Raw genomic sequence first — 13,074 nt, 5'->3', positions numbered from 1 at the left:
AATTAGGCTAGCATTCTTTAACTATGCTCATGCCTCTGGTGAGGATGGGCTTGCAGCTTGTATGCTGCAAAATTTTATGTTCTGAAATTATCTGCTGAGAAATAAAAGTTCAGTGTGTAGAGGTTGGGACCAGCATTTACATATGGCGTTTCTAGGCAAACCATACACGGGGGCCAAAGGACTGTGGGCCAGAGTGACTTCTAATGTTTTCTCTGCTGCTGTCTAGTTGATTTCATCAGACATATGAAAAATACAAAGGAAAAATGATTTTGGCATTGTGGGACTGCGAATATGCTCATTTTTCAAGATAGAAGTCATACAGAGTTTATCCAGTCATTAAGAAATTACTTTTTAAATTATTTGCTGGAAGCAAGAAAAACAACAGAATAGAGAAGGTACAGCAATAATGGGGAAATATTGCCTTCTTCCAAAGAGTAATGGCACTTTTGTCTACGGGGAAAGGGAAGGACTTGGCTTAAAGGGCGAAACAGTCAAACCTAGTACAGTGGGAATGGTAGGCTAACAAATGGATGCACACACAACTCACATCCTAGCAGCTCCCTCAAGAGCCTTTGATTGAATGAAAACCAGGTTCTTTTAAGGTTTTTCTGTTGATTTGAGCCACTATGGGATTGAATTGAAGGTTTTGTCTTAAGACGATTAAAAACATTGCTGGGCTAGTTATTATCCTCGGGGCTGGGACGCTGCTGGAGGAGTTACTTTGATTCTGTAAGTCAGAGCTAATGACAACAGGGTGTATTTCCAAGTCGTACCATGCCTTGTGATTTCTGTCTAGCTTCACAAATGGAACTGCTGCGTGGGTCTGGGAGGGTGGGAATAACAAGTCTCTGAAGATGGCAGGGGGGACAGGCAACAATGTCTTCACAGCTTGAGTAATTCCTCACTGAAGAAAACAGTTTTTTGTGCATGTCTGAACTAGAGATGGTCCCAAACTGCCTTGACCCATATTTATTACCTGCTTCTCATTTTTGGCAGGTAAGGTTCAAATCTGCCTTTTGGGATTTATTTTCCCATTCCTTCCATTTCGCATTTTTGATAGGAATTTGGCTGTGGAGTCTAAAAATTGTAAAACTGCATAAGGTAAGCCCATGTGCAATGACAGGTCTTCCTCCCTGAGACTGACTGCTTTGCATTTGATTTGACCTTAGAAATTCATCACTACGAACCAAACTGAAATCTGCTTGTTTGCTTCTCTGTCCATCTCTTATGGGCATGCTTTGATAGAAAAGACCTCAGGGTTGGATTTTTGGCTCAAAAGTGAACTGAAAATTCTAGTTAAGTTCAAAATAGCAGAATGGGTGCAAGTTTCTGTTTCTGAATTAGTTCTGTATTTGGGCTGCTGAAGAGATGCTGCTGGTCCAAAACTCCAAGCCTACAAAATTGGATAAGACTGGGGTTTACTGTTCAGTTTGAACAAAAATTTGTTGGGAAAAAAAAAAGGAAATCTTGTTTCTCTGGCTTCAAGGTTTTGAAATCTCCATTTATTGTATTGCTCACACATTACATTAAAACGGATCACACAAACTTGAGACACCCTGCTTTTCTACCAAATGAATTGATAGCACTGTAGTTGGGATCTTTGCTTGGGCAAGGGAGACCCACACCTTGCTCTCTGAATTGGATCAGTGCTCTAAATACTCGCTTTAATTATTTTCAGGTTCTTGCTTTGTCTTTTGCTTGGTAGCATGCCCATATACCTGAGGAAAAATATGATTTAGAATGCTACATTTTTGAAACTGGTTAAAACAGCAAATTTTCAGAAGTACTGAAGCAAACTTAACAGCACCAGAAAGTTCACAACCAGCTCACCTTATCTGAGCACTTATGAATGCCACTTGTTCCTAGAATAACATTTGTCTTTCTCTGCATTGGCATCAAAATCCCTAAGAGTTCTGTCATCAAAATAAAGTATAATAGCTTATTTTTCAGCTGCATTGCTCCCCATGCAGCAGTATTAGGAAGATTTTTTTTTTCCTCCCCAGAAAGGTTTGCATAACTTATGAGTCAGGTATTTAAGTGGTAATTACCATAGGGCTTGGTTCAACCTGCAGAGTTCAAATCTGAATCTGGATCTGAACTTTCCCAGAGGCAGGGGGTGTGTTTGGACATTGTGTTGGTTTGACCTATTATAGGGCCAGCTCTGAAATGCAGATCCAGATGTGGACTGGGATTCTGGGTCCTCCCGAGTATGAGACATCTAGGGACACTTGCTTTGTTTAAACTGACTCCTGTTAAATGATACATAATTGGAATAACATAAAACTGGATCTCACTTTGGGGAGGGTGTCTACAGCATCGTGTCTGAAGGGTAATATCTTGCTGTGCCTTTATTTTTCCAAGGGAGCCAATTGCTGAAAGCTATAAAGAATTAGAAGAAGTTAGAGGGCACATTTATTTTGGCTAATTGCTGTAGAAGCAGTTTGAGAAGTCAGGCAGCAAATGAGGATGCTGGATTTTACGGAGATACTATCTGAATCCTGGGATTCAAAAATGTTAAAGCCCCTGCATCCCAGATACCAGAGCATTGCTATTAATACAGAGTGCCGCTCCAGGCCCTTTTGACACGTTTGCTTTTGAAGGACCAGGAGCAGGAAGAGAGAGCTCTTTGTTTGCAGGCAGAATAAACTCATTGTACACCCAGACAATTAACTCTTCAATCGACTTGCCAGCCTCTGTAAAGCCCTCCAGCCCCTCTCTGTCTATCTCCAGCTCTATTCAGGCACTTAACTGCACCGATGTTTTTTTGTTTATTATTCTGAAAAAGTCCTTCACAAGAACAGTCGGAGCGGATCAACATTGTCCCCTCAGCAGCATTTATCTCCGCCTGGCAGTGAATATGTCAATCAGGAATCAAAAAGCCAAACAGAGGAGGCTTTGAGTTGTGTCACGGAGGTCAGAGGGACTTCCAGCTGTCTGTGCGTGGGACAGGATTTCTCGCAGGGCGAAGAATGGTGCTGCCATACAAACGCACTGACTGCGCTGGACCACAAAGTCCTCGGGGCTCAAGGGGCTTTTTTCATGTTGACGCACCTGCAAGGGAGATGTGAGGAGGGAGCCGGGGATGTGGGGGGAACTAATGCCTTCCAGAAGGCGCACTGGAAGGCTGCTTGTGCTATCTGGGTGATGCCTACAGTGCACCGTTGCAGTAATCACTGCCTGCGTTTGTACAGCATACAGAGTAGTTGATGTAGGAAGGGAAAAATGACTGCCGTGTAAGTCAGTCTGTGTAGTTAGAGCTCCTTAAGCTCTTACCCGTTCAAAGCTTGGGCACGTTTTCACCTTTTTAATCAAAGCTTTCCTGTATTTTGGTCTGTCTTAAGTGTTTATGGATTATATCTGAAGGGAGCACATTGTAGCTCCCCTCTTAAAATGAAGACAATAAAGAGTGAGTTCTCACTTTTGCTAATTTGGTTTTGAAAGCTGTTTTTTTTTTTTTTTTTTTCTTAACAGCTGTAGGATCTCCATGCATAGAAGTGGAAAGGGGTGTGAAAACCTGGCAGGGAAGTCTCTTTGCACTGGTGCATTTGCATTTCAGCTGCTTGGCAAGAAATTATCTTGATCTGGCTGGATCATAAGAATTTCACATTTTTTGGCAGAAGTGCTAACTTTCTGCTTTTATATTGGCAATATGTTTGTGCATGAAAGTTGCATTGGCTATTGGGTTAATTACAACTTGCTGTAACTGCTTCATTTGATGTAGGGAAGGACTGATTAAGGCAACAATTTGTTCCACACCTACAGTACTTGAAGGGATGTGTATTTTTGTACAAGACCCCCATGTAGTGCAAACACAGTTTTTGTCGTCTGTTTTCACTACTTAATCCAATGCCCCCAAGCCTGGGGGTAATATGTGGAAATGATGAAGTTGTGAAAGTGCATCTTTGAGAGTCAGGAACTGCCCAGATATAGGGAACTGGAGTTGAACTGGCAGTTATTTTTTGCAACTTACTACAGTTAAGTAAAACCACACAAAGGTGTATATATGACTTAATTCTCTCAGGAGTGCTCAGACCTGGGAGGGCTTTTCTCCCTTCCTGTTGGTTCAACAGACTCACAAAAGGTGGGCTTTGCAGCCTGGGGACAGGGCAAGGTAGGAATTCATTCACTGTCCTGGCTATCTGTGCTCTAAGTTGCCTATTTACCCTCAGCTATGCCCTGTAACGGCTCATCAAAATGGATAATGGTTTGTGAAGGAATCACTTGAGACTGGAAAAAGGCTGCCTCCTCCCAGGGCAGAGCTACACGCTTAGAGTTGTCATACTCTTAATACCCTTGATGTTCAAGCTGTATACTTACAAAGACTAGATTTGGTACAAGGCCTATGTAGTTGACCCTGTAAACACTCTAGCACTCTTTAAAATGGTAGAAACGTCTACAGAGCATCTCATGGATGCCAGTGGGAACACAAAAATGGTATACTGAAGGCAGAGGTTGCTTAGAAAATGTACAGATGTTAATCTTTTAACATGATGATGCAAATATACAGAAGACTTTTGCATTGGGTGTATGTTCCTGGGTAAGGGATGTGATATAGGAGATCATTAATAATCTTTTCTGCTTTCTCCAGCTTCCATTAGTTGATGCTTCTGGCAAGAACAGTGAACCAGAGCAGCAGGCAGTTACTTCACACTTTTCTGTAGTACTTTATGCCTTTTCTACATCAGGGAGTTCAGTTTTCCCCTGACTTAAATTGCTTATGGCCTCAGTGCCTGCAGTGCAGAGTATAAAGATCATTTGATAGTCATCTTTTATGTGAACTGAATCTCCTCAACCCTAGTGTACACTGCAGTCGTTCCAGATGTGGATGTTTGCTAGGTGTTCTGCAAGAACAAGGGTAAGGGAGAGAAGAATCCTCATCTTAGTGAGACCATAAAGAGCTCCTGCTCACCACAAGCAATAGATCTGGACGTGCAGGCAGTTGTCACTGTTTTCAGTTATTGTCAGGCTAACACAGAGAAAGCAGTTCTTAAGCTTATGAGCTTCTGACAGAAGTAGTGCAAGTGGTTTTCTGTCTTTTAGCCATGGTATCTTACTGTGAAAATGGCTTAGGGAGGGTTGTTGAACCTGCATGTTTTGCTCTTGCCAGAGATAAGATTAAAAACCAAACCAAACCAAAACAGTTTTTGGTTTGATACCACTTGGGTCAGAAGAACTTTCAGTTCAACTTTTGTAGGTCTAACCCAGGAAAATGGAGGCCTACAGGAAAAGTTCTATATGGCTTTCAAACCTCATGCTGTAAGAGATGTTCTGTTGAATGATGTTGTCTGTATTCAGGGGAATTTGTATTCTTGGAAAAAGGAAGTGGATATTTGTGCTGGGTTGTAAAATGTGGAAGAAAACCATGCCAATACACTTCTCATCAATGCTCTGAGAATATTCTACAGCCAAGGAAAATTCTTTGGTTCTACAGTACCACGTTCCTCATCTGGAAGCGTTGCCGTCTAGAGGGATTAGGAAGCACTTAGTTGACCTCATTGTTCCTTCTGTTTTTGACACGCTCTGCATCAGCAACTATTGCAGTTCCACATCTCTTTTTTTAAAAGTGTGGAATTTGAGAGTTTTCTGAAGAAAGGAATAGATTATAGTCAATGAACACACTTTCTGACCTCTGTCCCCAAAGTAACAATATCCTGTTCATCTTGCATGATATCACAAGGGATTGTAGGGCTCTGAAATAGCTTTTTGTTGTTGTTGTTATTTGTTAAAATGTTTCCTTAAGGAATACAAAAAGTTTGTTCAGAATTTTTAGGTATGCAAAACAGAACTTGTTTCTTGTTTACCAGGAGTAAGTAGGTCAGTGAAACCAATGTCCAGTGTTTTGACCGGTGTATTGAGCGAGAAGAAAAATCCAATGAGAGTAGACAAGAATTAGGGTTCTTCTTCTGCCCAAAGGGAAAGGCAGTGAAAATTTTTGTCATAAACTAATTTGAAGGACTAAGTCCTACTGAGAGTTCTCCAGTTTAAGAAACAGAGTTGCTAGTCTCGGAGTAAGAAGCTGGCAGCTGGGAAGTTAGCAGGATGTTTCTAATAAAGTGTAATTTTTGTCTTTTATGTCACTATTTCATGACCTTTGGAAAAAAAATCAGATATATCCCTGGCTTTTGATTTTTGAAATATGAAGAATATAATTACAGGGTTCTTGTCTATTGCATTTTTTGTTATATGTGTGATGAAAGAACTTTGCTTGCTTGAACTACAGGGGAGTGATTATTCTTCCCTCCATTTGCAAAACCCTCAACGCTGTACTGGGTGCTGCTACAATAATGGATTTAGTGACAATTTGGCTCTAGTAACTAAGAAAATGATTGTGTAGTTCTTAAAGCCTAGTGAGATGATCATAAAAGCATAGTTCAAGGGCTAGTTTGGTACTTTTGTCTGTTTGCTGCATTTGTTCTGTCACTGTTTAATACCTTTCAATAGTTTAATGGCTAACTTTATACAAAAAAAAAAAGTACAAAATTCCTATTCTCTGTGTATTTCCCCATTATGCACACACAGAGGTAGATAGAGATGAGCCCTAAAGAAATCCCCTGAACCTGAATAGTCCTGAGATCTGCTAAAGTTCACATAAGGGTTTGGATAAAAAGTGCTGTGGCTCATATCCACTTTTAATTTTTCTCCATTGTTGGCTCCTGTGTTGCTCTTTAATATCTGAAAAGCAGTTCTGCAATTACTTGCTGTAGAAGCATTCATGAGAACAATAGGAATAAACTTATTATACTACTAGTAATTTTTTATGCAGGGTCTATTCTTATGTTATGTAACTTATGAATTATTTACTTTTGCAGTTGCTCTGAGTATCTTTTGGTTTTGGGCTTGGTTTCTCAATCTGTAAACCCTATCATTCAATAGGAGAAAGAGTAATAACTTTAAAAGAGTGTAGATTTAGATTAGGCATTAGGAAGAAATTCTTCACTCAGGGGGTGGTGAGGCACTGGAGCAGGCTGCCCAGAGAAGCTGTGGATGCCCCATCCCTGGAGGTGTTCAAGGCCAGGCTGGATGGGACTTTGGGCAACCTGGTCTGGTGGGAGGTGTCCCTGCCCATGGCAGGGGGGTTGGAACTGGGTGATCTTTAAGGTCCCTTCCAACCCAAACCATTCTGTGATTACATATTGCTCACTGTTTCATTACAGAGTGAAATGTTATCCTAAATAATAATAATAAAATATAAAAGAATTGCTGTGGCTTCTGGGATCTTGTAGAAGCAGAGCAGGTTATTTAGACCCCAAAAAATGTGAAGATCAACTATTTACTTTTATCCAAAGGTTCCTTTAAAGGGCGAAATCTTCTTTTCTGTAAATTGATGAAAATTCAGGGAATTTTTCCAAGAGATCACATACTCTAACTCTGAATAAAAAATACTGCTTATCTATGTTACTGATAGTACCCAAGAACAGGAAAACTCAAAACAAGAGTTGACTGAGAAATGGTAAGTATTTTTTTTCTTCCAAATATTTTTTGTTGTGCTTACAACTAAGCATAAAACCAAATACATTGAACAAGAGGGGAAATAACGTAAAGGTTCTCATGCTCATTTCTTCAGTGGATCTCTGAGGTTGAAGTAGAATTAGCAGCACGTTTTAGCATTCTGTGAATTAGATGGCTTTATGTGGAAATGCATCAAACTCATGCTGTGAGGAAGAGGTGTTCAGTCTTCTGCTCACTTCATATGACTGCAAATGCAGGTTTTGATGGGAAAATAGTCTACATGCCTGTTTTCCATCTCTGCCCATCCATCCCCTTCCAGTGGTCTTTTTCATTCTTTGGTGTAATCAGAATGAAGGGAAGGCTGGGGGCAGTTACTGCTGCTTCTGGGAGGGGCTGTCCCCTGTACCATTCCTCCAAATGCCTTCTGCCATGTGCATCTGATACAGTCTTGGAGGTGGTGGTTTTTCTGGTATAGGCTCCTTTCCAACTGATTTTCACTGTGCCTGGCAGTTCTCCGTTGTAGGTTATTGCCCGCTTTCCTAATGTGTAGTGTCATCTTTGCCCCTAATACATGCAGAAATAATTGTTAGAAACTGTGTTTTTTAAAGCCACTAGATTACAAAAGAACGGAAAGAAAAAAAAAAAGAAAAAAAAAGAGAAAAAAGAACATTTTGCCTCGGTTAATGCTCTGCCATTGTTCCAGTGCTGTGTAACGATGATCCAGGCTGGAGCTTGAAATCTGGATCCCTCCGAGCATTGAGGAAGCTAGACCTAACCTGAATCCAGGCTGGGTCTGTAGATGTGATGTATAGGTACAATGAGCCGGAGTGTAGGCTGAACGCTTTTCCCTGTGGTCTGCCTCTACATTTCGAGATTTATATTTCCCACAGAATCTATTTTGGTTGAAGAGTTTAACTATAAAAGAGTAGTGGTCAGAAGATGTGCGGCACTCTTGTGCATGAAAAAGCTAATCTAAGAGAAGTTCTTTTTCCACAATATTTCCATTAGAAGGCATTGCCACAGCATTGCAATTAGAGAACACCTTGATGCAGATATTGTAAGAACAAAGATTTGCTATTGACCATCCCTTTCTAACGGCTCTGCAGTGAAAGTTGGTGCCAGGTTCTGCACAGGTAAGTTTCGGAAGAGGAGTTTTTCTTTTGAATAAAAATAATGAGAGAGACACAGCAGGGCAGCAGTCCCCAGACCTCTGCTGTCCCAAGGAGTGACCTGTGTGGGATGTAGCCACCTAAAGCAAAAGGTGATTGCCTGGTCAGTACAGCAAGTGGAGACTACCAGGTGATTCGTGCTGGTCATTTGTGGAGGGAGAGGGGAGGGGGTGAGGCTCCTTTTGAGTCTGACTAGTCGGTGCATGCTTGCTATCTAAAATGTTACTGCTGATAGTGTAAACTCTGAAATTTGTTTTCGTTCTGTCTGTCTTCTCTTTCTTCTGGACTTGGCCGGGCCATGTACAAATCCCAATCATTCAACAGTACTGGAGAGTAGATAGTATTTACCTCAATAATGGTAGTTTCTTTTCGATTCTTTTTAACTCTCAATTCAGATGACGGGTCGAAGCCAACGCCTACCATGGAAACCCAGCCTATTTTCGATGGAGAAGGTAAGAGCATCCTTTTAAAAAAAAAATAAATAAAAAAAATACTTCCGTCTTTCTTTTCTCTAGGGTTTATGGCTTAAACAATTTCTTAATCCGGCAAAGCAGAAAAGCCTGTGAATCTCATAAGTTATCCAAATTTCTCAGTGCTCTTGGGACCTCAGGCATTTTCCCTAATCCTTTTACATCCTCCCCTCATCCCTGGAATCCAACAATAACACCAGTTGAACAGATTCCTGGGATAACCTTGGAGGAAAAGGTGTCATAGCTAAAAAATGTGTATCAAGCCAGAAACGGGAACTTCCTTTGGACTATCCTTACCCTCTCAATCTCTACCCTCTCAATACCAGGAGTGTCATAACTTCTGCTGTGCCTTACAGCTTCACTATAGGGAGGGCAGTGCTAAACCACAGCTTGTGAATGTTGACTTAGATGAAAATTGCTGGGAGGTTTCTTTATTTAGTAATTACTTTCATTGACGCACATGCTATTTAAGCAAATGAAGTCAGTGTCCTGGGCCTACTTAATACATGGCCCACCAAGGCAGCTCCCTTCACAAATGGGCTAGTTTTGTGATTGTATTTTGGAGAGGGAATACCAGACTTCAATCCACTGGAAGCCTTGAAACAAGGATAAAATGGCTGTCCACGCAGAGGGTTCAATCCTTTCAAATGTACAAACAGCAATATTTACCAGCATGAGTCCCGGTCCTCAGGTAGTGAGTGGGCCTGTTAGCAGCTGCTTAGGTTTTGCACGTTGCTTGGAAGTGGAGTTTTTTTTTTTAAATAAAAAAAAAGATTGAAACCCACAACCATTACAGTAGAGCTACAGGCTGAATAGGTCTGTACCACTCTGTGACCCCTTTGGAGTTACGGGCCTTGAGGGAGTGGGGGAAAACCTGTGCACTTTCATACTGAACTGCTGTACTTGACACTTTAAAGGCAGAAATGGAAACTACTGAGCAACAGTAGGTGGTGGTGTTGATGCCTCCTGTCTTCTTGTAAAAACAGATGATGGGGTGTTTTTTTGTTAATGCTAAAATAAACTTATTTAATAGCAAGGTGCTGTAGTCCTGTCACTACTAGTGATCACAGGTAAGAATCTTATTATGAGCTTTCTGAAACAAAACAGTCTTCACAATAAAAAGCATTCTCTGAAAAACAGAAGACTAAAGTCTGGTTGACTATCTTGATTATATCAAAAGGAAGTTCCTCCAGGCAGCAAGCCAATGTATTAAATCACTGTTTGTAATCACAGCATGCTTCTAGCCTTTAAATTTTCTCCTGAGAGTGCTCATTGATATTTGAAGGAGAGAATTGACAAGTAAAATGCAGAAGGTAGCTAATCTGGTTAAAATCTGGTTAATACAGAAGAGCCCAGAGAAGTGGTGCCCAGAGAAGTGGTGATATGTCCTTTCTTTCTGAGCCGGCTTTGAGCAGTGTGGTCTGATCACACAGGTGACACTGTTTTGAGCAGAAGGTTGAACTAGAGATCTCAGGATGCTATCCTGAACAGTCCTTTGACTCTGAGCAACCACATCATGATGCTTCATTGGAAATCTACTTCATTGGAGAAGGTCGTCCTGAGGAATGGCTTGTACTTTGTGTCAGATGCAGATGTCAGGTGACAGAAAAGGGTAGAACAGTTACCCATTCAACTATCAAGTCTGGATTTTTCATAGATGTTCAGAGGAGTCAATGTCTGAATTTCATTCAGTTCCAATTGGCTTGAGATATCTGTTGGGTTCCTGAAAATCTGCGTATTCAAAGTCAGGCAACCAGGATGGACTCGATAACAAAAGATGAATGGTCAATAAAAATATGGATTTTTTTTTCACGCTTTGTTTTTGGATGCCTACCTTCAAGCAATAAGGGACTGATGCATTTTACTGCTCCTTGCTATAGTTATAAGTAAAATAAGAAATAATAATAAAACAAAACAAAAAACAACCCAACTACATATACCAGTTTTATTCCCTCTTGTACTTCTAGGCTCTGTTTTCTTTGCATCCACCACCCTCTATTTAGTTTCAACATGCAAGTTGTATTCATTTCCTAAATAACAATTTCTCTGACCATCTTCTCGTTTTGGTAAACTTTACCTTGTGACACAGTGGAAATCTTCTCTTTCCACAGATCTGTTATTCAGAGGAGTAATTAATCTAGATTGCTTCTCTGTATTCTGAAAAATATCCTGGTTAACTGGATTGAAAATACATTTTTACACTAGATCCCAAAGGGCTTCACTTCCTTTTCTTCTTTTCCTTTTTCTTTTCTGGAGATTGCTTGTTCTGTAACTTCCACTCTCACTTAAAGATATGCGCTACTGTGTATCTAGAGGCCCTGACCCATTCTCTGACATCCATTGAATGCAGTTATCCGTTCCCTTCCAGCTGTAGATGTACTCAGTCCATACAGTGCAGAGTCAGAGCTAAATTTCATTCCAGATTTGGCAGTTTGCATCTAGCACTTTGCTTCGTGGCCTTTTCTTTTTTTGTGCTTCTCCCCTTCCTACCCCTCACATGATGTTTAATTTGATAAAGCTATCCCAAGAAAAAGCCCAAAGTACGTAGGTATGTGTATTTTATGCATGTATGTATTTTTATATGACTGATAATAAAATAGTATAGTGAAACTTAAAGATAAGGCAATCTTTGTTAAGTAGAATTTTACTACTGCTGGGATATCTATCGGTGTTCAACCTGTATCTTCATACGAAAAAAATGCCCTGAGCATGATTACAATAAGGCTTATGATCAATGTAGCTGAAAACATTTAAGAAGGGAAAAATACCCTTCACTTTTAATTTGTGCACTTTTAATGTGTAATTAGTTTCTCTTGTAGTCAGCCAGCTTCTCCTTTGCAGAGCAGATCCATGTAAATGTCAACAAAGGAGCAGGAAAACTCTTCTAAAAACTTCTTAGATGAACTTCTTAAGCCAGCTCCAGGATCTAACATGTAAAGTACGCTCTTGTAGAAACTGGAATTTTTTCAGCTGAAAAATATCAATTCTGAAAATGTCACTTTAGGAGCTCAAGCCCATGGTATCAAGTACTGATTTGCTCAGTTCTATTCAAATGCTGATGTTGTGTCATTACCATAAGGAGTTTCTTAAGGCAGGTTCTGCTGTGTTTTGAAGTTGAGTGTAACACTTCAGAGGAGGAACTCTAAGTACATTTTTCACAAAATTGTGTTTGTATATCTTGGTAATAGTGCATTAGAAGTGCTTTTTTAACCAGAACTTATTTCTTTAACAGATTTCCCTTTAAATCTTTCCAGAAATACCCTTATTTCTTTGTTTGTTTATTTTGGGTTTTGCTGTTGCTTGTTTTAAGGAACTGAAAAACCTGTGATTAGCTATGCTTGGGTTGTTAAAACAATATTTACGGTCTGGATTAACTTTTTTTAATCTGGATTTCATACATACTTTGGTGGAAAGGAGTACTTACCATAGCACGTAACATAGCCATTGAGTTCTGTAAGTCTTGATGAGAAAGGCTTTACACTTTAGAATTTGGCTAAGAAGTGGGAAATGGGGGGAGAAAATAATGTTTTGCCAATAGAGAGGCACTCTCTGGAAGGGGAAGATAATGATAAGATAACCTCATGGCACGTTTACAAACACTGGCTCATAAGCGGTTGGAAGACTCACCAGGGGGGTGAGCCAATCTCTACAAAGACATGCACCTGTTGGCAACACCTTGTCCTCATGAGTAAGGACCATGTGTATTTGCTAGCTGCTGCTAGCAAATTTCTTTAAGGCAGTTATTTTTTCTCTTTCAGAGATCACAGCACCCACCCTGTGGATTAAGCATTTGGTCATCAAAGATTCCAAACTGAACAGCTCCAGCATAAGGAATTCAGGTAATATTCCATCCAAAAAAAAAAAAGTTGCTTTTTTAATCTAAGTTGCAGTCCCTCACTCTCGTCTTGTTTCATTCTTTCTTCATTGTAGCCTATCCTGCTGCATTTACATTGCAGGATTTGAAGTGTGGGCTATAAAAGAATTTT

The 13,074-nt window shown here is 40.2% G+C and overlaps 1 protein-coding gene across 9 annotated transcripts in view; it reads left to right on the top strand.

The window, feature by feature from the left end:
* SMOC1 (SPARC related modular calcium binding 1) overlaps positions 1-13,074 on the top strand; it is a 126,958-nt gene that overhangs the window by 70,351 nt on the left and 43,533 nt on the right. For 5 of the 9 annotated variants that reach the window (XM_040558373.1, XM_040558372.1, XM_040558369.1 and 2 more), the window contains exons 6-7: positions 8,981-9,070; positions 12,847-12,927. In XM_040558373.1, the coding sequence (XP_040414307.1) occupies positions 8,981-9,070; positions 12,847-12,927 (171 nt within the window). The remainder of the gene's footprint in view (positions 1-8,980; positions 9,071-12,846; positions 12,928-13,074) is intronic. The other 4 variants (XM_040558375.1, XM_040558371.1, XM_040558374.1 and 1 more) reach the window with 1 other exon arrangement.

This window comes from Cygnus olor, chromosome 5 (assembly GCF_009769625.2).
Source record: "Cygnus olor isolate bCygOlo1 chromosome 5, bCygOlo1.pri.v2, whole genome shotgun sequence".
Classification (NCBI taxonomy): Eukaryota; Metazoa; Chordata; class Aves; order Anseriformes; family Anatidae; genus Cygnus; species Cygnus olor.
Note: the sequence above shows the minus strand (reverse complement) of the source record. Positions and strands in the feature narration are given on the sequence as shown.